At 54.7% G+C, this 25688-nt stretch overlaps 1 protein-coding gene and 1 long non-coding RNA gene across 2 annotated transcripts; both read left to right on the top strand.

The window, feature by feature from the left end:
- Positions 1 to 292: 292 nt before the first annotated feature.
- LOC138917817 (uncharacterized) lies at positions 293 to 4649 on the top strand. The gene is made up of 3 exons (XR_011426289.1): positions 293 to 588; positions 2372 to 2615; positions 3098 to 4649. It is a non-coding gene; the product is annotated as an uncharacterized lncRNA (long non-coding RNA).
- A 1709-nt stretch (positions 4650 to 6358) lies between these two features.
- Positions 6359 to 25055, top strand: LOC102147679 (myelin and lymphocyte protein). The gene is made up of 4 exons (XM_005600241.4): positions 6359 to 6628; positions 18876 to 19043; positions 20202 to 20327; positions 24472 to 25055. The coding sequence occupies exons 1-4, from the start codon at positions 6536 to 6538 to the stop codon at positions 24568 to 24570; spliced, it is 486 nt and encodes a 161-aa protein (XP_005600298.1). The 5' UTR covers positions 6359 to 6535; the 3' UTR covers positions 24571 to 25055.
- Positions 25056 to 25688: the final 633 nt, after the last annotated feature.

Consider the following 25688-nt stretch of genomic DNA (forward strand, 5'->3'; position numbering starts at 1 on the left):
ACTATGTGTCACAGTTGGCAAGTTTAGGAAACCAATGGACACAGCCCCTGTGGAGTCTGAGGGTTCCTAAGCTTTCCAGAACCTGCCTGCATGCTCCACTTTCCCTTCCCTCTTTCATTCTCTCCTTTCCTCCACTCTCTCTCCTTGCCCTTCAGCAAACACTCATGTTCCTCCCATGGACCAGGGACAGTGCTAAGCACCCAGGACCAAGAGATGAGTCAGCGAGTCCCTCCTACTCTCCCTAAGGACATGCCATTCTTCTCGGCACCAAGTTTCATACTCCACTTGGTTGAGGTTCGGTGATTTTATTGTATTTTCTGATCTCATGCTGTTCCAGATCTCTAGGCTCCCTAGGCCAATTTAGAGACTTCTGGGCTGGTCCCTGGATCCCTGTTTCTTTTGGTGCTGTCCCAAGTTCTTGGCACTGACCAAGCATTCCGAGAACTGAAGAGATATGGGCACCTGCTGGCCTCACCTCTGTTCCTTCAGAGAGGACCTCACACTGGCCTTGGCAAGGGCCTCGATGGCCCCTACACTGGAATGCTTACAGGAACAGTGGCCTCACTTCCACCACCGAGGCTCCCAGAGGTACCTCCCTTTCTGGCCTTGCCACCTGTGCTCAGACAGCTTGGATGTCTGAATGACTGGACAAATCTTGAGGCTGAATGAATGGACAAGTCATTCATTCTGCGTGGAAATAGGAGCTCAGAGAGGTAACCAGTCTCCTCTCCATGAGTTCTAATAGGTAATAGACAGAGATGAAAATGGTTGCCTTGCTTTGGAAGAATCAGGGGACATTAGTACAATTTCCTTTGCTGTGTTTGCTAAGTGTAAGCATGTCTTCTCCAATAGAAAATAGAAATGCTAAGAATAGGGAACCAGACAGGGCCCACTGGTGTGGTAGGTGGGAGGGTAAATATTCCCTCACTCTCTCAATGACTGCAGGGCAGGTGGCTTCTCTAGAAGGTGGGCTCCTGGTCATCATGAGGGGTCCGTTCCCATGGGGAGGCCTTTGGAGGAAGCCCAGGTAGAAGGATGAGTGTGAGAGTGAAAGGTGGGGGCCAGGGCTGTTCCAGGAGCCATATGCTAGATTCTGATCTTCCCTCAGCAACTGCTTCCCCATCTAAGAAGCTTGCTGTGTGGCAAAGGCACTCTGCAGGGGCTGTAGGTGAAAACTGGGAGGGAAGTGCTGAACTGGGGAACAGGCAGCCCAGCCCCAACCTGCTGAGGCTGCATTCCCAGGACCCCCTGGCCCAGGCCTGCTCTGGGCCTCTGATGTTTTAGGCAACTTGGGCCAAATCCCCAGTGAAACTTACTAAGCAGGTCGTGAGCTCTCACGCAGAGGTGCAGGGTCTGGCCCCTCTCTGGGCAGAGAGAATGAGCCCTGTCACTCTCAGGGCCAAACAGGGGACATGACTGAGCTTGATGGATGCTTTATACTCTTTGAATTTTGCCTCTTTCTCCTTAGCCCAGCCTGCCCTTGGCCTTCCCAGCTCTGCCCCAGGAGCCACCCTGCTCCCCACGGAGATCAAAGGCTCTCTGGCCTCTGGGACTCACCCATGCTGCTCTCTGGCCTGGCACATCCTTCCTCCCTCTGCTCTGCACACGTCCTCCTCACACTGCCCTGTGGGCATCAGTCTGGTCATCTTCTTCCAGAACGTGCTGCCTATGCCTGTTTCCTTCTGCCCTGGACTCCTGTGGCTGTCCGCGTTCTACCTCCTGCCCCTCCCTGAGTGCCCTCGACTCTTATGTTGGATTTCCTTATTTATCCTTGCAGCCCTGCAGTGTGGAGAGCAGTGCCTGATGCTCCTCCAGGAGATGGCCTGGGGCCTGGCACAGGCTGTTCCTCTGTAGGGAAGCTCTCCCCCTCCCCCCAGTTAACCACTGCTCACTCACTCAAGGGCCCCTTCCTCCCACAAGCTCCCCAACCCCCAGGCCAAGCCCGGCTGTGCTGGTGGATGCTCTTGGGGCTCCCTTCCAGCACCAACCTCATTACACATTTATGACGCAGGTGTGGGATTGGTGCCCATCTCCTGCCCCCATGAGAAGCTTCAGAAAGGCAGGGAGCATGTCCGCCCTGCTCCCACTGCCCTGCACTCACTGACCTGGTGCTGACGGGGCACTGAGGGCAGGGCCTCTATTACTGCTGTATCTTCAGTGCACCCAAGATGCGCTCAGAAATGGGCCCTGTCCCCACCCCAGCCTGATTGTATAATGACTGGCCCGTGTGCCTCCTCTCAGTGTCTGGCCTGCAGAGAGGGGGAAAGTGCCCAGTGCAGGCTGAGCCCAGGGGTCTATTGACTCTGAATGTGCTGTCCCTTTGGGAGGGAACTCGCCTAAGGAGCAGGGACTCTGTCCTCCCTACTCATAGACCCTCCACCCTCCGTTCCTGTCCCTGAGACACCAGACAACGCCAGCCCCTGCTGGGTGCTCGGAATTTGGAGCTTGGTGACGACTCTCTCAGGCGGTGGGACAGTGCCAATCTCCCTGGAACTAGGAGACACGAACCTGGAAGAGGATGGGGACAAGTGAGAAAGATCACATGTGTTGGCTCATTGTTACTAGAGGCTGCAGGGCACAAGTGCCCTACTGGCCCATCACCGGGCAGCTCTCTGGTGAGTAACTAGTCACCACCTGGTTTTCAAATGTGTGGATTGTATGCAGTAGGCACGGAGGCAGTGGGGACAGTCAGCTTTCTGAAGTCAAGCAGGCCGGGTGTCCTCCCTGTGGCCTGGACACGTTCCCTCCCCATATGAGCCTGCAGGATGGGGTGACAGCTGTCAGAAAAGCTCCATGGGATTAATGAGGCCATGTGTGCAAAGTGCCTATGGAGGGGCCGGGCACTTAGTAGGCCCTCAGCAGTGCTGTCTCTCCTCTGCCCTCCTGGGGTCAGGGCAGCTGGGACTCCATTAGTCCATCGGGCCAGCAGGTGCCCTTGTTGCTTCTGCCAGGAGTGGGAATCCAGGGCTGCGGGTGACTGTGAAACAGACACAATCCCTTGGGGTCAGTGCTGGCCCAGGGCAGCTCTCTGAACTCAGCCTTTATCCAGCCTCCCCGTCCATAATGAGGGTGATGACCTCCGACCTTGTCTTCCCAGTCAGGGAGGAAAGGTCCAGAGCCCTGTGAGCCAGGCAGAGATGCCTCAGGGAGCCAGTGCCCAGCGCCACATTTGAGATGAGCACGAAGACTGGATTTGGTGGCTGCGGATGGTCTGCATGGAACACGGCATTTGACTGGCAATTGTCCATCTTAAGTATAATTCTTTTCTTTTCCTTTCTGTATTGTTTGAATTTTTTTCCAGTTTTACTGAGAAACAATGGACATACATCACTGTATAAGTCTCAGGCGTACAGCATGATGGTTTGATTTACATATAAATGTGAAGTGATTACCACAATAGGTTACTTAACGTCCATCATCTCATTTAGATACGAAAAAAAAAAAGAAAAAATATTTCTCCTTGTGGTGGGAACTCTTAGTCTCTACTCTCTTGACAACTTTCCTGCATCTCACACAGCTGTGTTTGCTGAAGTCACCGTGCTGGACACTATGTCCCTGGTACTTATTCATCTTAGAACTGGAAGTTTGTACCTTTTGAGCACCTTCCTCCAGTTCCCCTCCCCCAGTCCCCATCTCTGGTAGCCACAAGTCTGATCTCTTTTTCTATATGAGTTTAGTGGGGATTTTGTTGTTTTTTGTTTTTTTAGGTTCCTCATATAAGTGAGATCACACAGTATTTTTCTTTCTCTGCCTGACTTATTTCACTCAGCGTGATGCCTTCAAAGTACATCCATGCTGTCACAAATGGTAGGATTTCCTCAGTTTCTATGGCTGAATAATATTCCATTGTCTGTATATACCACGACTTCCTCCTCCATCCATCCATCCATTAAGTACAGTCTTGATCAGGGGCTTGCAGCTATGGAGGCGCAGCCTCACTCAGGTTCAAGGCTGAGCTCCACCACTCACCTGCTGTGTGGCCTTGGGCAGCGACTTAACCTTTCTGAGCCTTCATCACTTCAGTAAAATGAGGATCATTCCACAGACCCCAAAAGTAAATCCCACCTGCTATGATTTCCTGGCAAGTCCTGCCCCATGACTCTTTCCTTGAACATGTCCCTGTCCCCTAGTCCCTTCTCCCACCCTCAATTTCCTCCCCAACACACACCAGCTGGAGGTGATCTCTTCCACCCTCGGGCTGGCAAAATAATCATCACTTTCTAGGTCCTACTTGTAGAAACCCACCCCAGGCCATGTTCTTATTTTGACAAAAGCCCCAGTTCCTCCCAGACTGACCCCACGTTCACACCCACTATGCTGCTGGGAGGACCGAGGACCCTGCAGTGAGTCATTATGGGCTGAGGGTGTTTTCTCATGTCCTGCTGGAAACCAAAGTGTGGTCCTGTCTTATGGACATGAACCCCCTACATCATTGGCTCATGGCCCAGAGCACCCTGGGGCAGCTCTGTGACCTGCAGACAGACCGTCTCTACTGACCGTACTCTACATTCAAACAGAGTCATTGTGCTTCCTCCTCAGGTGGTCAAGCACCAACAAGGCTGGGTCCATCCTGGCAGAGGATGGGTACTTACTGAGCACTGTGCATGGGCTGGGGTCTTGGTTGGGCACTGAGGACGTGATGTGGCAGGAAGGAGACAGGCGGATGGGGACGGGGTGGGAGCTGCCCTGCAGAGGGTAGAGTGTGGTCAGGAAGAGGACCATCAAGCAAAGATGGCAGGTGAGATGAGGGTCACAGAGAAAGGGCCCTTCCTAAATCCTTTGTGGCTCTTGGGCCTCATCAAAGGAGGCTGGAGCCCATCAGCCTCACTGGGTTGCACCAGGGAGCTGCGCCTTCTCCCCAAAGTCACAAGCCCAAGGCTGAGGAATTTAGCAGCAAAGGTTTGAAATAGCCAGCAGAAAACTCAACCAAAAAACAAACAAAAAACTTCAAGGCCTGCAAAGAGGTTATTACGAGTTGGGAAGACCTTTGTGTGTTTAATTAGTGAGCACTGACAGAGAAATTGCCAAACGGCTTTGGATGGATTTGCTTGAGGGCGGCTTGTGGCTTGTCCCCACCAGTCTCCTTGAGAGGAAGATGTCCTCCCAGGGCCAGCAGGCTCTGCTGTCATGGTGTATGATCCCCTCAGAGGATGAGGAGCTGTGGGGAGGGCCCCTGACAATCTCACAGCCCTTTGTGCCCGGGAAGTCTCATCCAGGCATCAGGTCCTGCCCTGGGGAGCTGTTGGGGCCAATGGGCCCTGGCACAATGGCACCCTGGGTCTCCAGCCACCACACCTGCAGCCCTGCAGAGGCTCACAGCCCTGAAGTGGGATTTTCTGGTTTTAAATTCCTGGTCCCTCTGCGTAAGTGGTCAGAATGGACAGTTGATGGGCATGGGTTTTGGGGTTTTTTTTGGAAAACGTGTCCAGGGATTTACTTCTTTCCACAAGGACTGGGAAGGAAAGAGCTGTGTAGAGGGAAGGGGTGAAGGTCCCACAGGGGAAAGGGGGCGGTGCCTGCTGGGGCTGTGGGTGCAGCCTCAGAAGTGCTGGGGAGTCTGAGCTGGGGCTGCCCTGGACTGCGGGCAGATTTTCAGCTTTAGGACTGTAGGAGAAAAACTAAAATAAACAGGCAAACTCCTGGAGTCTGATACTTGTTTAAAAAATAAAGTAAAAAAATAATAAAGAAATTGTGGTCCAGAAAACAAAAAAACAGCAGCAGAGGGTAGTGCAAGGACTTGGGGAGGAAGAGTCCTCCCACCACAGGGGCGCAGGGCCGCCCCCTCAGAGAGAAGGGCACGGATCTGCTCCAGGCGGCCCTTCCTGTCCCTTGGATTCAATGCAGATCGGCCCCAGCGCCGCCTCCACCGCCCTCCTCCGGGGCTGGCAGGGCTGAGAGCAGCCTCCTCCCCTCAGACGGACAGACTGAAGCTCCAGCACCGAGTGAAGCCAACTGCGGGTGCAGGGCTCCCAAGGCGCAAGCAGAAGGGGTGGGTGTCCAGAGCTCGTCTTAACACTACTCCTGGAGACCCCAAGCTGCATCTGGACCAAATGGAAAGATGAAGGAGATCCAGCTTTGGAGCAGTTAAAGCAATGGTGTCCCGAGGGTTGCCACGTTGGGGAGTTTGGGGAGTCTAGTTATTGATAGTTATCATTCTCAAGAGAGAGTGATCACCTGCGAAGAGGGCAAAGCCTGCGAAGTGGAGATGGCACCCGGAGGTGGGATGCAAGAGTGAGGCCTTGGACCTCAGCTCTGCAAGCCCGCTGTGAGCCCTCGGGTGGTTCAGGGCGGAGCCTGAGGGACTGTGGCCAGATCCCTTGGGGCGCGCAGGGCTAGGTTGGACGGGGCGGGGCGGGGCGGGGCGGGGCGGGGCGGGGCGGGCGGCGGTCCGGACTCCTCCCTCCTGGGTCCTAGGCGCCTCTGTTCTCAACCCGCCTGCGAGGGCGCCGGGGCCACTGGGCTCCGAGACCAAGGGAGCGGTCAGCGCGCAGCCTGAGCCGCGCGTCCTGTCCTGAGTCCACGCCAGCATGCCGCAATGGCCCCCACAGAGGAGTCGGATGACAACCTCATGCGCATCTACATCGAAATCTCCGCTGCCTTCCCCGACTTGCTCTTCATCGTCGAGTCTGTGAGTGGCTGGCGGGCCCTAGCCGGCGAGGGGGCAGCATGGGCTGTGCCGCGCGCCATCGCAGGGGCTCCGCACAGCGTCCAGACCACACCCACAAGTTGCGCGGGTTAGGGGGATCATCGGGTTATCATGGGGTTAGGGGGTCACCGGGTTAGGGGGGCCCAGGGTGAGGAAAGCCTCCTCCACCCCAGTCGTTTGGCCCTTTCTAGACCAACGACAATGGGGGAAACAGTCTCCAGGACTTCCGTGGAAAAACCAGATTCGCAAATAGGTCAGATGTTGGGAGCAGGCCAAGGTCCTTCGCTGCGCGCTGGTTCCGCATCTGCGCTCCGACCCGCTTCCTATGGGCAGCGCAGACGAAGCCCTTATGCGAGAGCGACATCCTTGTAGAGGTGCCCAGTTTTGTCCAGGGTTAGGATTTGGCTTACAAAAATCAGCAAAAGAAACTGGAGCGTCACCAACCGACGTTTGGAGATTGGGTTGGTGTCGTAGGAGGAGCTGAATCTGGATGATTCTCTTCTGGCCTTTGGAAGTATCTGGAGAGAGAACGTATTTGTGACACCTTTGACCTGGAAATAATAAAACAGGCCACCATTTGCTCTGACACAGTCATTCTGTCCTGTGTGTGGAGTCGGGTGAGTGGTGAGGGGAGAGGGCTGGCAAGATAGGTCCCTGCCTTGGTTGACCTTGAGCAGTAGGAAGGCCTCCCTACCTGTGTTAGTCCCTCCTGAGGCTGGAGCCCCACAGCAGTGCAGGTGGCTGTGGGAAAGCGCTTCCTACCCTGGGCTCCTGGTAAAGTGCTCACTGTGTCACCAGGCTTCAGACTGCCTCCAGCTTAAACTCCCCAGGGGCCACAGGCCCTTACCTGGGAGGGGCTGCTCTGTGTATTCTGTGGGTGCCCAGCCATGCAGCCACGGAAACTCTGTTCCTGGCACCCCCGCAGCAGAAGAGTTGGTTGGAAAAGAGTTTGTCCAAACCTGACTGTTTAAAAACAGGACCCCATCTTCTTCTTGTCTCTTTGGAGGCGGGAGGGTGTGACCAGCACAGGGAGCAGGTTCTGTCATCCATGGAGGGTTTGTGGAAAGGGCTAAGGGGACCGAGGTCAGCTGTTGGCCCTGTATCACTGCATTTGTGAGGGTTGAGTTGAGCTCACACCTGCATGTATCCAGAGTGACTTCACATCCTGGGGCCAGCCAGGGTCAAGGAAGTGACATCTAGAAGAAACCCTGGACACCGCTAGGCCAAGCCCCACCATTTATAGATAGGGACACCGAGGCCCAGAGTGGGGAGGGGCTTATACCCACTGGAACATCCTTTCCCCAAGTGGCTCCTCTGGATGTGTCTATTCAGCGCTTGGCCTGTGTTTCCCCGAGGCTGAACTTCTGAAGATGAGCGCACAGCGCCCAGGACCCGGGATGAGTGGTGGTGGTTCCGTCAGAGGCCACTGTGTTTACAAAGGCAGATTCATGACCAAAAGAGATGGTGGCTGATGGTGAGGTGTGATGGGCAGAGGGATTTTTAAGCAACAAAAGGTCCTCCTAGTGTCTCTTCAGGTGTCCTAATGAGGGGCTTCCTCTGCCTTTGCAGCTGTTTGGGGAGCACTGTGACAAGAATCATGAGAAGGTGTTAGCTGGGCTTCATGCAGAAGACTCTGGCACACCTCCTTCTCTTGCCTTCACAAGAGCTGGCTCAGGTGGCAGCAGGAGATGGCGGGTGTGGGGGACCTGGCTTCACAGAAGGCACAGCCCAGTGCCCACTGCCTCCTCTTGGTGTCCCAGCCAGGGAAGGAGTGCCCCTTGGGGTAGAAACAGCCCAGCCAGGCAGGGCCATCAGTGGGGGAGGTGACAGGAGGATTCCCCTTTACCAAGTGAAAGGAGAGAGCAGGGGGTAGGAAATCTCAGAGCCCTGGGTTAGTGGAAACTTTCTCCTCCAGGGCGGTTTTGTGACCTGCGATAGTAGTGGCTTCTAGAGGAAATAATTCTCCCTTGCCCAGACCTCTTCCTGCTCAGCTGTCTTAGAAGTTGTTTTACTCCTCCCCCTCAGCTCTTGCTCCCCCAATGCCAACACCTCCCCCTGCTTCCTGAGAGATGCTCTATGACTCATTTAACACCTTGGAATCTCTTTCCTCCTCTCTAGATTGGGGGTGGCTCCCAGGGAGCAGGGAGAACAGGAAGAAGGCAGACACCAGTCCTTTCAGTTTCCTCTGCACACTTTGTACATACGAAGCTGCATGTGCTTGGGTGTGTGAAAGAGCAGAGAATGAAAGGGCCCAAGGAGGTGCTGGCCGCCCTGGGAGAGTTTTTAAATTATGGACAATTACAAGGCAACAACAAAAAGATAAACAAGCCAGTTAGAAAATGGGCAAAGGACTTGAATAGACATTTCTCCAAAGAAGATATATGGATCCCAATGAGCAAATGAAAAGATGCTCAACATTATTAGTCATTAGGAAAATGAAATCACAACCACAGTGAGGTATCATTTCACATGAAATTAGGATGACTGTTGCCAAAAAACTGGAAAATAGCAAGTGTGAGCCAGGATGTGGAGGAATTAGAGCCCTCACTCATTGCTGGTGGGAATGTGAAATGGTTCATCTGCTGTTGAAATCAGTTTGGTGGCTCCTCAAAACAATCTCATGTGACCCAGCAATTCCATGCCTAGGTTTATAACCAGAAGAATTGAAAGCAGGGACCTGAATAGGCACATGGACATGCGTGTTCATAGCAGCTCTATTCACAGTAACCAGGAGGTGGAAACTGCCGAAATGTCCCGTCAATGGATGAATGGACAAACTGTGACATATTCACACAGTGGAATATTATGCAGCCCTAGAAAGGGAGGAAGCACTGAGACATTCCACACAGGTGGAAACACTGAGCTGAGTCAAAGAAGCCAGTCACGAGGGTCACATACTGTGTGATTATATTCATATAAAATACCCAGAATGGGCAAATCCACAGAGACAGAGCACAGACTGGTGGTTTGCCAGGGGCTGGGAGGAGGGGAATGGGGAGCAGCTGCGTAATGGGTGCGGGGTTTCCTTTTGGGGGATGAAAATGTTTGGGGTTAGACAGAGGTGGTGGCTGCACAACGTCGTGAGTGTATTAAATTCCATTGAACTGGGCAATGTAAAACGGTTAATTTGATGTTATGCGAACTTCCCTTCAATTTTTAAGAAAACAAAGATTAAGAAACAGTTGCAGACGGCATTGCTAAAGCACATTCTTGTATTGGCCTCTGTGGTTACATGTTGGGAATTTCTTGGGGGACACACAGAGGATTGGACTCGCTGGGTCATAGGGAACGCACATCTTCATCTTCCCAGAGTTACCACATTGCTGTCCAAAAGGGTTATTCCAATTTACACAGCCTGGGAGCGGAGTCACTGGGAAGCTTATGAAGCTTAATTAGGCTCAGAACCGCCACTTGCTCAGGCCCCTTCCAAGACTCAGACTCATTTTTTTAATTCTTTTATAAAGAAGGTCCCAAATTTTATAAGCTTCAGGCTAACCCTGGACCTTCCCGACTCCCACCAGCAGCAGATGAAAGTCCCCGTTGTTCCTCATCCTGGCCACACTTGGTAGCATCGGACTTTGTAATTTTCTGCTAATCTAATGGGTGTGAAATGCTTGATTAGTTTTAAATCTGTCATCCAGCGAGTTGATTACTCAGAGTTCCTATTTCCAAGCCTGAGCTCCCAATAGCTTGGGAGGGGCAGATGTGAAACCCTTGGCCTCCAGGACCAACAGAATGGGGCTCCCGTTCTCTCCCAAGGCAGGGACACTGCCCACCAGAGCAGGAAGGGCGATGGCTCAGGGTGGGGCCTGGCAACCTTACCCTGCCCAGCACCCCACCCCAGAGCCCCTGCCCTCTGAAAGCTCAGGGTCCTCCCGGGAGGTGGAAGGCAGCCCAGCCAGGCCTGTGACCCTGGCTCTCTGAGTCCCTGGAGTCCACAGGCCACGCTGCTGTTGCAGGCGGTGGGTCCCAGTGCACCCCACACAGGCCTGGTGGAATGTCCAGGGTCTCCCCTCCCCAACAGCTGCACCCAGGGCTCTGCTTCTGGCCTGTTCCCCTGTCCCTACCCAAGGGGGACATTCCTTTTGGAACCACAGTCTCTGTTTCTTCCTCCTCCTCCTCCCTTCTAAACCAGGGGCGTCCTGACACTGGGCCCCCATTCACAGCACAGGATGTTAACCTAGGACGCTGTTTGTCTCAGCTCTGCCCAGGCCCCAAGAGGAAACTTCTCTCACAAAGTGCCAGGAGGTACCCCCTGCCCCCCGCTTTCAGAATCGGGGAAGGAAATGCCTGGGAGGGGGCAGTGAAGTCACTAACCCAGCTCCCTCCCCCCAGCCTGTATGCAGTGCAGCCCCTGAAAGAATGGCTGGAATGGAGAGAACTTTTCTTTGGACAGAGCCTGCTGGAGTGCCACACCCTTTCCTGGGTGGGCGCCCCTTCCTTGCATGCCCCTCAGGAGCTTGAGGACTCAGAGGATTAGGGTCACCTGGTGGGAGGCAGCACTTGTAGGGTGCACTTTTTGGGGTGGGGTGGGGTGGGGAGCCACCTGGAGCTGGTTTGCGGTTTCCATTCTTACAGTGAAGTGGACACAGTAGTTACTAACATGAGCCTGTTTCTGTGACCCAAAGTAACCGGGGACTTTCTGTCATTTGAGAGTGACCGAACAGGTCCTGGGACCTGCCCTACATTTTCACCTGTCTGGGATTCTCAGACCTCAGAACCAGGATGGGGCACTGGGGTGGCGGGCAGGGTGACAGAGCAGCTTTCTGGTGGGTGGCCCACATTCCGGCTCCACGGAGAAGGCCCCATGAGGACTCCTGGGATGAGAGACGTAGAAGCAGAAACCTGACTTGCAGGGAGGAAACTCAGGCTCTGAGAGGGGCGGCAGCTGCCCAGGTGCCCCGGTCTCCAGGGTGGGACTTCTTGCAGTGACAGCAGGTCACGTCCAGGTTCCTGCATTCACCCAGACACCCAGGATGAACTGTCCACAGCAGGAGGGATCGTGAACAGGGACCCCGCCCACCTGGGAGCCCTGGGCAAGGCCTGTCCCCTGCTCTCCCCCCAGGGAGTGAGGGGCAGCTCAGAGTCACTGGGGAGCTCACATGGCCCTGGGCCTGCTTGTCAAATACACACCCTGGGGGTTCTGAGTCACTAGGTCCAGAGTGGGTCCAGGAAGCTGCTTTTGATAGTCACTGACCAGCCCCCATGGATCCGGCGAGGTTTGGAGTGGATATCGGTAGGCCAGCCCGCCCCCTCGACATTGTTATGGGGGAGAGGATAGTGGGGACAGTTCTCAGCGAGAGGCTGGGGCAGGGCCGGGGTTCAGGGCAGGCACCCTCTCTGTGCTGCCCCAGCCAGAGACCCTCCTACAGTCCCCAGAGGGTGGGGGTGGCCCTGCTGGCCAGTGCAGACAGTGGCTGAGGCTGGCCTTCCCTGGCTGTGCCCACTGACCCCTGGCCCCGTGTCATCCTCTTGTGCTGTGGGCCCCTCTCTGTGGCTGTTTAGAAGGGGTGAGGACACTACCCGGGTTTCTCCTTCCCCCTCTCTAAAGGGGGGGAATTACAGGCAGAGGTCTCTCAGGCATTTGTTCTGGGAGTTGAGAAGTGACTTTTCCGATTTTTCCAGAGCCAGAGGCCTGGTTTGATCAGCAGTCAGTGAGTCTGAGCTGTTCTCTGGAAACCGCTAAGTGTGATGGTGGGCTCAGCTCTGGGAGGGTCATGTGTGTGTCATCACAACCAAGCTCCACTGAGGAAGATTGCTCTTAACCTTTCCATAAGTCACTCCTTGACCTGACCTGATGCAGGTGGGGTAATCTCTCTGTTTGGGGCTCCCTCCTGGCCTCTCAAATCTTAGTCCCTGGAAATAGTGTTTGGGACAAAAGGCCACCAAGGGCAGGCCCTATGAGATGGCCCAGCAGGTGTCCTCCTTGGGTGCTGATGGATGAGGACAGTGGGTGAGGATCCCCTGGTCCCTGGAGCACTGCTGCCATGGGGAAGTGTGGTCGACTCCTCACAGGTTGCAGACTGTCCCGGGAGCAGGAGCAGCTCCCTGGGTTCTCTGCGTCCTGGGCCCTGACTTGCCCTCTGCATTCTGGTGGAAGGTTTGGTTCCTGGTTGGCTCCTCCTGGGCCCCAGGGGGATGGACTGGCCCTGATTCTCTGCTCCAGGCTCTCTAGCACTCCCAGCACATTAATAGCTGCTGTTCTGCCCACACTGGGGCACAACTACCCCTGTGGTGAATCATTTTGTGGCACCAAGGCCCTCGGGCCTGAGAAAATATGCAGGAACGAGAAGAAAAGCCTTGTCACCCGCCATCACACCTTGATGGGCACAGGCAGTGGGAAGAGGAAGGCCCAGGGCCACCCAGCCCCTCTCAGCTGACCTGCAATTGCACCCCAGCCCCCCTTCTGTTAGAAGGCAGTTGGGCTAGAGGGGAGGGGGCAGGAAGAGGAGGAGGAGGGGGAGGACCCTGAAATTCCTGGATCCACCTTTGAAGGAGGCCCTTAGAGGGCCCAGGGCACAGGCTTTGGGGGCAGACACTCCAGGAAAAGAGCAAAGGAGGAAGGACAGGAGATGAAAGCCATATCTCGACCCTGGTAATGGGCGTGGGGGTGGGGTGACAAAGGTCATGTTGATGGACCCGGGGATGAGGACCGCAGGCCTGTGCCTGCCGAAGAGGGAGTGATGTCCTTCAGGGTTCGGGTCTTTTGCTTGTTTTTGGTCTTAAACACACACCTTGGTGTTCTTTCCTCTGAAGGGACAGAGCCTGTTAGCTAGTGGAGGGTGGGGGAGGGGAGGCTGCCTCCCATGGCCGCCTCCTTTGGGTTCTCTGCTTCTCTAGACCCAGGGCGCCTGGGAGCAGGACGAAGGCTACTGGGCAGTCTCCTCTCCCGCCGTGTTACTGTTCTCATGGCCATTTCCAGGGCCGGCCCTACACACGGGAGATTTCATGGTGAACTGCCCGTGTGTGGCCTTGGGTGACTGCCACATACAGGAACGTCCTGACCTGGCTCCACAACCAGCCTGTCAGAGCTGGCCCTCAGCAGCTGTGGGAGTGTGAGCGGGCCACTGCGCCTCAGTTTCTGCATCAATGAAGTGAGGATAAATAAAATATAAATTAAAAAGATAAATAAAAGAAGAGAAACCCTTCCCGGGCAGGGTGCACGAGGCAGGGGGAGAGTGAGATTAGGGGGTGGGTGGGGCTGTGGAGGGCACACATGACTTGTCCCTGGGGTCCCCAAGTACTGCACAGACACCACACTCTGTAGGGCTTTCCAGTGGCTCCTTTGCTCGGAGCTGCCCCTGGCCCAGCTGATGGGGTGGCCAAAGGGAAGAGGGGACCGTGGCAGTCCTGTCCTGCCTTCTGCCTTGGGGGTGGGGACTTCTGAGCCTCTCACAGCACTGCCCTGCCAGCCTGGTGCCAGGCCTGGTTGGGGGAAAGCTCTGAATTCTGAGAGCCAAGCAAATTGCTGCATCTGCCTGAAGGTGAAGAAACCAGTTCCCAGTGGGCCTGGGATCAAACCTTTAATCTAATTTGTCATCGGTGTCAGTGCATCACCATCTGGGAGGGCGCTAGTTCAGGGAGGAGACATTCTCTGGCACAAAATGGTGCCCCACCTCCCCAGCCTCCATCCCGCCCTGCGGCTGGTTGGTGATAAGTCAGGGACGGTTGGACTGAGGGCCCTGGCGGGAAGGAACCACCCAGCTTTTACATCTTAGGACTCTTTCCAGAACCAGCCCCACAGTCCTCGCTGGTCTCCATTTGTGATGCTCCTTTGGTGCAGGTGGCATGGTGGAGCTAAGTTCTCTGTCCTGCAGTTCTGGCATACCCAACAGCTACACCCGGAAGCCCACCTTGCAGGCACCCCTTTCCTGTCCTGTAGGCCCTTCCTTGTGGTCTGTCTCCCACCTGGACCCTGAGTCTGCCCATGTCCTGGCCCAGACTATGGCTTCTGAGGCATTTCTTCTCAGCATACACTGGTGGGAAAGGGGCTAGGGTTTTGTCTCCCGTGTGGCTGTTTATGAATCACAACAGAGTCCTTGACCCCAAGGACAGAAAGAGGGTGGGGCTGACAGTCACCACCAATTCCCCAGGGAGCCCCCGGGACCCATCAGCACTGGAGCTCTCACAGCAGCCGTGTCTGTGTCCAGGGCGCTGCTCACAGACGTCCAGCTGGAAGAGACTCTGTTCTCAGCCTCGTCTCTTTTCCTTGCTCCACCCATCCTCTCTCAGGGGTGTTCTGCACCCACCTCAGCTCCTCCCAGATGGTCCCCTGTGCAGGTCGCCCTGCATTTGTCCCCTGGGCACCTGCTGGGCAGGGCTGTGAGGGGTACAGGGCAGGCCCACTGCCCATCTCCTGGGAGCAAAACCCCAGGGTTTAATGATTTCCTCTGTGTAAGGACATTGCCTCACCTAGAATATGTTTTTTGGGACAGGGGCCGACGCCATGGCCGGGTGGTTAAGTTCGCACGCTCTGCTTCAGCGGCCCACGGTGTTGCCGGTTTGAATCCTGGGCGCAAATATGGCACCACTTGTCAAGCCATGCAGAGGCTTCATCCCACATGCCACAACTAGAAGGACCCACAACTAAAAATACACAGCTATGTACCATGGGGCTTTGGGAGAAAAAGGACAAATGTAATCTTAAAAAAAAAACAGAATATGTTTCTGGGACAGATGGGGCCTGGTGGCATGTTTCCTATGAGAACGTCCCTGGGCACCAGAGGCTCCTCAGCTCTTCCCAGTTGGAGGCTCCAGAGAGCTGAGCCACATTCACTCAGTGTCCCCACATGGTGGGTCAGAATGGCCGGTGGGCTGTGCTGTGATGGGGGAGACATTTCGTAAAAGTCCCCTCGAGAGAGAATGTCTCACCTTGAAAGACATTATGCCAAATGAGAGAAGCTCGTCACAAAAGTCCACCTCTTATTATTGTTCAACTCATGAAAGTTCAGAACAGGGGAATCCATAGAGACAGGAAGTGGATCATTGGTCGCTTAGGGATGGGAGGGGTGGAGGGAGCTGTAGCGAAAGGGCACAGGGTTTCTTTGAGGCAATGAAAATGTGCTAAACCTGGGTCTGGAGATGATGGGTGCACATGTCTGTGAATATCCTAAATCCTGAGTTGTCACTTTAAATGGGTGAGCTGTGTAGTGTGTGAGTTCTCTCTCATTAAAGCTGTCTAAAGAGAGAGAAAACGTCTCCCCACCATCTTACTATGAAACTCAGTGTACAGAGAAACCACATAAAGAAAAAGTCAGCATGATTTTTAAAGGCCCTTTGCAAGGTGGTGCACCCAGAGGCGGGACAGGGTCCTGAGGTCCCAGGGGGCAGGGCTGGGATGGAGCATAGGGTGGGCTTTGCTCCTGTGGACGGAATTCTTACCATAGACCCCAGGGATCTGCATAAGGGTGTGAGTGCGTGTGAGTGTGTGTGTGTGTGAGAGAGAGAGCATTCCTAGGGAGCTGGAACATACTCTTCCTCACACTGGTGGAAGCGCACACCCAAAGCAGGTGGAGAGTCGGGGTAACCTCCAAGCTTCCCTGTGCACTGGGGGCCGGAGCTCAGCCCAGACCTGTGGCCCCGTCTCGCTGGCGCTCACTCAGGACTCTGTGACGAGCACTCAGTGTGGGGACTGCGCTCTGACTTCCCCTCACTCTTCCTGCCTTTGATTCCTGACTGAGCCACACGGGGAGGAATCGAGCTGAACGAGGTGCAGGGCACTGAGCCTGAGACCAGGGTCTGAGAGCCACCTTCTCAGATTGTGCCACTTCCGGGTACCCCTGTGCCTTAATTTACTATGTATTTTACAGTTAATTTTTCCAGAATAACTGTATCACTAGCTTAAGAATAAAAGCCATGTCCTTCTCTAGGTCACCTCTGCCTGCCCGTCCTCGGCGCTCTGGCTCTGGGGGAGCTCCAGACCCATGGCTGCCCCCTGAGCCCTTCTCCTTGCCTTAGTCAGAAAAACTGAAGAGAGTGACGAAGAGAACCACATCCCCAATGTGGCATTCAGTGTGTCTCAGTGCCCCGTCCATTCACCACATACAAGCACCTCGGGCTCGCTGGGTCCCACGTAGGATTCCATCACGGAGGGTTCTCCCCTCCACGTGCAGCGCCAGCTGCTCCTCTGGGATTTGGTCCATCAGCTTCTTGTTTGGGCACACCCATCTCCCAGGAGGCCCTGAAGGCCAGGGAACCAACTCGGACCCTGACACACGGCTGGACAGGTCTTCCCTGACCCAAGAGTCAGCCATGAAGAAGGGGCAGAGCAGGGCTCCCTGAGAGCACGTGAACGGGGACCTGACTTAGATTGGTCCTCTTTGGATGGTCACTGCTTGACCAGGCACAGGACGCCTAGGAGAAGTGTGTCCCAGGCCCCTGCCTCTGCCCACGGGATGGGCATGCCCGATCCTCCCTCTTCTCCATGCCACACTCTCGTGCCTCCTAAATCCAAGTCCGTCTCAGCCATCGGCTCATGTCCCTGTGTCAGTGCCCATGATGGGAAAGGCCAAGTGACCTGTTTGATCTTAAAGGCAACTGTGGATGAGATCGACACACACGCCTTATCTATGGCAGTCTGAGGGTTTGTGTTTAACTGATTTTGCTCCAATTACTGTGTGTTGTAAAGTGTGTCCCACTCACTCTGTCACGTGCCTTCCTCCAGGCCATCTCAGGTTCATCAGTAGAGGAAGTCTTCTGGGCAGAGATGCCCAGATCTGATTCATTAAGCCCAACTTGGTTTTGATCACTCCAGATGCTTCATTGTGCTGATTTTTCTACCAAATGTGGTTGTCTCCCGATGCTTCTCAGCGAAGAGGCTCGGAGAACCCCTGTGAGGACAGTGGTGTCTCTTACCCAGCAGGTGGGCAGCGGGACAGAGAGATGAGGTCACTTGAGTTCACACCACAGGGGCCGTAGGACTGGAAGCAGCCCGTCCTCAGCCCCCAGATGCTCAGGAGAATGTGCCAAGGGTCACAGCACCTTGGTGCCTCTGACTGCAAAGCCATCTCCCCAGTGTCCCAGCACAGTCCTTATTCGAGTGGGGACGGTGGATGAGGCTGAGCTGATCTCATTGGGATGAAGAAGGACAAGGAGAAGGGAAGAGAAGCACAGAGAGTCCCAGCTTGGGGTGAGCTTGTCCACAGGGGGAGCGGGACTGTGGCATTGAGGGGTATTGTGACCCCCACGTCTGTCCTTATGCTCCTCTGACTGGGGCTCACTGACCCTGTGACCATCAACTGGGTTGTCTTCTGGGTACCGATGGGTGAGTGCTTCTCTCATGCCATCCTCGGCCACCCAAGGAGCCCTCTCTGATCTGGGTCCTCTCTCCAGCCTCAATGCCAGTACTCATAGCACTTGCTGGACTTGGGGATCTAAGGGGTCAATTATTTTTTTAAAAAATGGTAGTGACATATTATGGCTAATTTATTTTTCCAAGTAAAGACCAAAATAATCTTCTAGTCCCTACCGTTTCATAAAAGAAAGGATATTTTTATATCAAAAACACTAGGAAAGAGGGGCCGGCCCAGCGGCGCAGCGGTTAAGTGCACGTGATCCGCTTCGGCGGCCCGGGGTTTGCCGGTTCAGATCCCAGGTGCGGACATGGCACTGCTTGGCAAGCCATGCTGTGGCAGGTGTCCCACGTATAAAGTAGAGGAAGATGGGCACGGATGTGAGCTCAGGGCCAGTCTTCCTCAGCGAAAAAGAGGAGAATTGGCAGCAGTTAGCTCAAGGCTAATCTTCCTCCAAAAAAAAAAAAAAATACTAGGAAAGATATAATCTCAGAATTAGCCCTTCTAATGATCATACTGGATGGCATAAGTCCTTTCTTGGGATGATGAATTACTTAACTTCTATGTGCCTCAGTTTCCCCATATGACCAATTACTCATAGGGTTGTGTGGGGATTAACTGAGATAATATTTGTAAACTGCTTAGGACAGTGCCTGCCACATAAATGTGATATAAATGATCTTTAAATAAAAAATTAAAATTGTATTTAAATGGTGAATAAGGGCAAACAAGCAGAGGATTGGGCAAGACTGAGACTGGAGATCAGGCTAGAGCCTTGGGGCTGAAAGAGTCATTCTTGGTGAGGAAATGCCCCCCGCTGTTCTCTGCCTCCTTCCTCTTCTTCTGCCCCTCGTGCCCCAGCGTGCCCTCTGGTCTGGCCCTTCCTGGGCGTGGGCTCTCCTGGCCCGATGCTCACCCTGCCCCCCTTCCCTCTGCAGGTCTTTGGGGGCCTTGTGTGGATCCTGGTCGCCTCGTCCCTGGTGCCCCTCCCCCTGCTGCAGGGCTGGGTGATGTTCGCGTCTGTGTTCTGCTTCATAGGCACCACTGTCCTGTTCTTCTCCTACCTAATTGGCAGCCACTACAAGGAGATTTCTTGGGTCATCCTGGTGAGTGCCAGCCCTGCATGTTTGAGGGGGGTGGATAGGACCCTCTCCCCTAGGAGGCTGGCTTTTCCAGTGCTGGGTGAGGCTGCCCTGTAGACGTCTCCCACCATGTTCCAAGGCTGAGCTGGCTGGGCCTTCAGCTCTGAGCTGTGCACAGCAGCCCGGGGCTCCCTGCAGCCAGGAGGTCAGGAGAAGGGGACGGCAGAAGTTGACTGTCACCGTCTGCTCTGCTTCCTCCTGTGTGACTGCCTTTTTCTTGATGTAACCAGCTGCCCAACCCCCCTCCCATCCCGCCTGCACCTGCCAGGGGCCTGTTGGCACCTCCCATCATCCAGGAGTGCTGGTTTCCATCTCCTGGGAGCAGGGTCCTGGGGGCTGGCCTTGGCTGCCCGGTGTGAGGCCATGCTTACTGCCCAGCTCCATGTCACAGCTTCTAAAGCTGGGTCACCAGAGAGGGACTTGGTGGGGGAGAGAGATGGCCTGTGGTCTCTGTTCTGCATAAATTCTTCCTTAAGGCCCATTGAAGAGGGTGATACTTACACATGGACTCCTACCCCTTACGTCCCCTGAAAGGGGAGGGGAGCCATTTGGCCAGGCCTTTCACTCTCAAAAGGTCTCTCACTTAGACTTGTGAAATCACCTCCCAATTACAGCTGCACAAACTCCAGTCTAGTGCTTTTTTGCTTGTAAATACACCTGGAGCCCACTGCCCCTCCCCCCCAAAAAAGAACAATGGAAATGGCCTGGGCCTCTCTCCCCTGCACTGGTCACCGAGGCCACATCCGAACCAGGACTGTGACCATGGATGACACTTCGCAAGTCCAGAACCAACTTCTGCCTATTCAGTCCCAAGCTGCCCCCCTCACTTGATCCCCCCTCAAGGGAGAGCAGGGTCCCTTCTCCACTGAAGTCCTTCCTCTGCCCCCAAACCAGCGAGATGAAACTCAGCTGGACCAACGACCTCTGTGAGGAGGGGGTGGGAGATATGCTGATGGTGGATGGGGTGGCAGGGAGTCAAGGGAAGTAGCAGAAGGTGACCAAGGGACCTGAGCCATGCTAGGCAGGCATGGGTAGGGTGGACAGGCCTTGCTGGGACCGCAGCTGCCCCATGTTACCATGTCTGGACTGCTCACTCTCTGACGGCCCTTTCTGACCCTGCAGGAGGCAGCCTACCACTGTATCGCTGCCGTATTTTACCTCAGCGCTGCCGTCCTGGAAGGTTTGGCCACCATTTCCATGCACAATAGCTTCACCCAGGAGCATTACCTTGAAAATGCCTTTGCTACGGTGAGTCCCCCGTCAACCCGCCCGTGCTCACAGCTCCCACCGCCCGCTGACGGGGTCTGAGCGGAAGGCTGCCCGAGCCCTCCCCTCTGTTTTTAGTTCACTGACTTTTGAATGAAATAGACCTTCCCCTCATCATGAAGACACAAAGTCACGGAGAAGGGAGGGACGTGCCCAAGACTCCCTTCGCCACCTGGTCAGGGCTGCGCTGCCCAGGCCTGGGCTGGCCCAGGGTCCGGGCCTGGGTGGGCTTTGTGGAGGGCAGGTGTGTGAGGACATGACCGCTGATGCCCGGCACCGTCCGAGCTCTCCGTGAACCATCGTATTGAGCCCTCACAGCAGCCCTGGGGTGTGGGCGCTGTGTCATCCCCATTTCACAGATGGAGAGCCAGGGCACCACGAGCAGGATAACGTGCTCCAAGGTCCCCGGGAATGGGTGGGGCTGGTGTCAGGCCCGGTGCCCTGTCAGCACCCTCAGCACCAGCTTGGAGCAGTGAGTCTGGCCCCTGGGTGTCCTGGCCCCCTGAGCGGTCTTCCATGGAAGCACAGTCAGGGGCGGGAGACTGAGGCCTGGGGTGAAAATCGAGTGGCCGGGGTCTCCCCAGGCCCTGGCTCTGGGCTGGGCTGTGGGGAGGCCCTTCTGGGCCCAGCGAGTCCAGACCCCCAGCTGTGGGTGTTTGCTGTGCGATCAGGCCTTGGCTCCTCGTGACGGCGTCTCCTGCCCCACAGCTCTGAGCACCTGTGGGAGGAGGAGGGGCCGGAGGTCACGTCTCCACCAGCTCCCCGTGCACGTCCCCTGTGCTCCCTGAGCCTCGGCCTGCTCCTCTGTGAAATGGGACGGCGATTCCTGTCCCTTCCCCTCGAGGACTGTGGATACTAAACAGCTTCCTGCCGAGGCCTCACAGGAGCCCTGGGGGGAACAGGGCTTGAGCCTCGTTCACCCCGTCAGCAGAACAAACGTTGGGGCTGACTGTGTGTGACTGGGGGCAGGGTGTGTGCAGGTCTCTGAGCTCTAAAAGGAACGTTCTCCACTGCGGGGCCAGACCCACTGGTGGGGGAGGTCATGTGAGGTCATGACCTGGATTTTGTTTTTATGGAATGGGTCAGAATGACAGGAGTAGGAGAATGTATTGTTTCATAATATCTTTTCTAGAGCTGTGCATGGTGGGCTTTCACCCGTGTGCTGACTCACCATATCAGATGTATTTCTAGACAAGGGTATTGTTTAAAAAATTTTTTTGAAGTTTCAAAAATAGTACTTCTCTGATATCTAGAGATCAGCCTATGAATTATGGCAATCCTGAGGTCACACATAATGACAGATCACAAGATGTCAGCTCCAGGTGCCAAAGCTGTGCCGTCCCCACATTTTGGAGAGGACACAGCAGAGGCTGAGAGAAATCCCACAGGGTGGACACTGTTGGGCTCTGGGGAAGATTCCTCAAAACCTTGTCTGCTGGTACCTGTGGGCCCGTCCCCTCACCTGGGGAGGCCACATACTCCTCTTAAGCTCCCAGCCTACTCCCCAGGTCCATCAACATGGCCACCTCATGATCCCCACACCACTCAAATGTCCCACAGTGTGGGAATGTCTCCCATATTGGCTCGTCTCCCAAGATGGCTGGTTTCTAAACAGTAGCACAGCCAGGCAGCCCCTAGGATGCTCTTCCTTCCCTTGGGAGGCTAGTCATCCACTTCCTCCTCCATCCTTCAAATGACTCTGTTTCATCTCCCCTCATCTAGAGAGCCTTATACCTCCCCCATCCCAACCCGAGAAGCCTTCTCTCCAAACAGACATCAGCTAGGCATTTGCCAACAACTTCTGTAAAATTTTTTCAGACAACAGTAATGACGTGTAGATGGAACGTGGCTAGTGGGTCAGCACTTGACAGAACAACCCAGATGGGGTGGATTAATGCCCCTGCCCGCTGGACAGATCTCTAGCTGAGAACCACTGGGCTCTACAGTATTCCAACTTCTCTTTTACTTTTTATCAAAATGCAACACACATCCAGAGAAGTGAGCAGGATGCAAGTGCACAGCTTGATGAATTTCCATAAAGTGAACCCTCTGTGTAACAAGCATTCAGATTAAGAAACAGAGCATCATAAACAGCTCCCAGAAACCCCCTTCCTGTCCTGCCGCCATCACTGTGCACCCACACCAAGGATGACCACGGGCCTGACTCCTAGCTGCCTAGCTCGATTTTTCCTGATTTTGAACTTCATGTGAGTGGAATTGCACAGTGTGTGTCTTTTCTCTCTGGCTTCTTTCTCTCCGCCTTAGGTTTGTGAGGCTCGTCTCACTGTTGGGTGGAGATGCAGACTGTTTCTTCTCGTTGCTGTAGAGTATTCCATTCATGACTATCCCAGCGTCTCTTTATCAGTCCACAATTGATTGTGTCCCCCTTTCTGTTAGCTGAGTTGGAGAAACGTGAGCACGCCCAGGCAGAGTCAGGAGTGCCAGAACCAGGAATCACGATGTTCTCAGCAGGCAGGGGCGCTGGGCTGAAACCATCAAGGGGAAACACGAGCCCAGTTCAATGTGAAGTCCTGCCTTTCTGTTCAGAATATCAGCTGTGTCCATGCACAGGGGAAGGAGTCCTGGTCACTCAGGGTTCAACCCCAGACCCTGCCCAGCCATCACACGGCCTCCCATGGTCTCAGGGAGGCCTGTCCAGGCTGTGGGAGGCGTCTTAAGACCTTCTCCTCACACCCCTGGCCTTTGGGAGCATCTGGCCTGCCTCTCGCCCTCTGTGACTCCTAACTGGGACCTGCCTCAGGAGCTGAGCTTCTCCCCCGTTTGCTGAAAGCAGAGTGTCTGCACCGAAGGGATCCCTGGGGTTGGTGGGAGCCCACTGAGGGGAGCTGGAAATTTCTGCAGAAATCTGGAGGCTTCTGGATCCTAACAGTGGGGGGCAACAATGGCAGCCATTTAGGGAAAGGGGTTTCTGAAAACCTCAGGATGTCCCTTCATGTCCCTGCTGTCCATGTCCCCAAGGTGCCATTTCTTGCCCTCACTTGGAAAATAAGCTCTGTGTCCTGTTCCTGTGGGGACTTCTGAGGCTCCTCTGCCAAGGGTTCTCGCTGGGTCTGGAATTGCCCGGACAGTAACCTGTCCCCGCCCGACGGGCTGAGGTGTTTTTGGGGGGCTGCTCACCCATGGTGACTGCTCCTTTCAGGCGGGCTGCCTCAGAGTTCCCGGATGAGCTCTCTCAGATGTGTGATCAAATACTCGGCTGACTCATCACCTCTGGCCAACGAGGGTGAAGGGTTCACCCTGTGTGGGGTGGGAGAGGGCAGGCCCGGTGACGGCTGGTGTCTGTGGGCATTTTCACGGGTCACGGACACGTAGCCACCCTAAGTGTTGTGCCTGGTTGGAAACTCCCGACCCCATGCCCCAGGTCACAGATCCAGGTGCAGATATTGGACTCGGGGGCAGCGGGCCTTTAGGAGTAGATGGTGCCCAGTGAGCACAGCAGATCAGGGGCTTGACAGGCCACAGGTGACCGTTTACTACCTTTCCAGGGCCTTTGTTCCCATTGTCAAAACAGCTGACTGCGTCTTCCCAGCAGCTTTCTCAGGAGCCCCTCCTGTGCAGAATCTCACAATCCTGCCTCCCTGTCCCTCAGTCCTGTGAGATTAGGATCCTAGAATAACATTCTGATGGGTGTGAGGATGTCCAGGCAGCATCGAGACCTTAACCAGAGCCAGCAAACCCTGTGCTCATGTTCTCCAACTGAGGCCGCTGGGCCCACAGCTGGTGGACCCGGCTCTTCCTGCTGTGGAGGAAGGAAGTTTCCCATAGAGAGCAGTTGGTACTCGCCTGTGAGTATCGTTTGAGGGGCCTCTGAGACCCCCATTTCCACTTGGTGGCACCAGCTTGATGATGTGAGATGCCAAGTATTTGACCTTGCATGGCACATCCAGTGGGTGGTTAGGTCACCTGGAGCTCTGTGCTGCAAGCATTCAGGGCCACATCTGGGCTCAGCCAGAAAGGATGTCTGCCTGAGTGATGGGAAGCAGTGGTCCACACACTTCATGTCTGTCATCCTGGGGGCTGTGGGAGCAGCCAGCCCAGTGCGGATGGCCCATGCCTTGCCCTCTCCCCATGTGCACCCATTAATGGCCATTTATCTTGGTTCCAGGTGTTTTCATCCACAGCCACTCTGCTGTATGTGAACCACGCATGGTTTTCTTTAATCAGATGGAAGTTTTTTCGAAGGATAAGAAGAACTTTACCTTAAAAAAGAGACAGTGATAACTGATCAGTCCGCATTTCAGCATAACATTTTAGCATGTAGAAATGCTCTCTATGATGGAGAAAGAAACCAAAAGAACAACTCTGTGTGTCTTGTGAGTGTTATGCTGACTCTCCCCTGTCCCTCCTGTCAGGGTTGGGACTTGCTGTGTTTAACCTCCAACTCCTGAGCCGTCTTTCAGGGTCATCTCCTATTTGTGAAAGGGGGCAGTGGAGTAGAGTGTGGGGACTGTGATGTGAGAGACCACGAAACAAAGATCCCCTGCTGAGCCCTGGACCGGATCTTGCGAACTCTCTGCTGGAATCTTCCACAGGCTCTTTTTGAGCCCCCATCTGGTGGCGTGTTTCTAAGTCTTCATGGAGATTCTACCTGTCATAGGGATAAAACTCGCCTAACAAGTCTTTTTGCAGATGTCCACGGTGGAAGATGATAAACCTTTGAAATACTTTATAAAGTGCCTTTATGTTCAATACTTTCGTGGGGTGTTTTCTTGGTTTTGTTTTAATTCCCGAGTATCAGGACACCATCATTCCAGCTTTCTTTCTGAGGAATCCTTGGCTTAGACTGAATCTCTAGAGGCGGCATCAAGTGGCAGTTCAGATGACAGCTGTGTGTGCTCGGCCACTGCACTCAGAGAGCCCGGCGCTCGGTCTCCTACCCTCCCCAGCTACCAGGGGCCTCAGATGGCTTCACCTCTCTGGAAACTCACCAAGTACCAGCCTGAGGGTCCCCTTCTTTTTCACACAGGACAAAGAGGTCTGTGCTCAATTAGAAAGTCCTCAAGCCACAAGAAACCAGGTGCAGAAGTGTCCTCTCACTCTGTGAAGCTGATCAGAGATGTTCTGGGCAGTGGGCTGTGTGTTCTGTTCCAGTTAGTGATGTGGATAATAAGCTGTGTTTAGAATTTCCTTGGGCCACTCCATAGGGGAGGAAGGGGACCAGACTGCAGAGTGACAGGAATTGAGGCGACAAGTGCTGAGTGCCAGGTTTTGGGGATGAGATGCCCGGGTGGAAAGCAGAGGAGATAATAGGAAGGGGACACTCAGTGAGGAATCCTGAGAGTCAGCTCCTGGCATGAAGTGCTCCTTCATCCCTTCACTCAA

This window comes from Equus caballus, chromosome 15 (assembly GCF_041296265.1).
Source record: "Equus caballus isolate H_3958 breed thoroughbred chromosome 15, TB-T2T, whole genome shotgun sequence".
In the NCBI taxonomy this organism is placed as follows: domain Eukaryota; kingdom Metazoa; phylum Chordata; class Mammalia; order Perissodactyla; family Equidae; genus Equus; species Equus caballus.

Excerpts from the sequence above, each read along its gene's own strand:
- LOC102147679 (XM_005600241.4), top strand. The coding sequence starts at position 6,536 with ATGGCCCCCACAGAGGAGTCGGATGACAACCTCATGCGCATCTACATC. Across the intron at positions 6,629-18,875 it reads TGCTCTTCATCGTCGAGTCT|GTCTTTGGGGGCCTTGTGTG; the intron begins GTGAGTGGCTGG and ends TTCCCTCTGCAG. Across the intron at positions 20,328-24,471 it reads TTGAAAATGCCTTTGCTACG|GTGTTTTCATCCACAGCCAC; the intron begins GTGAGTCCCCCG and ends TCTTGGTTCCAG.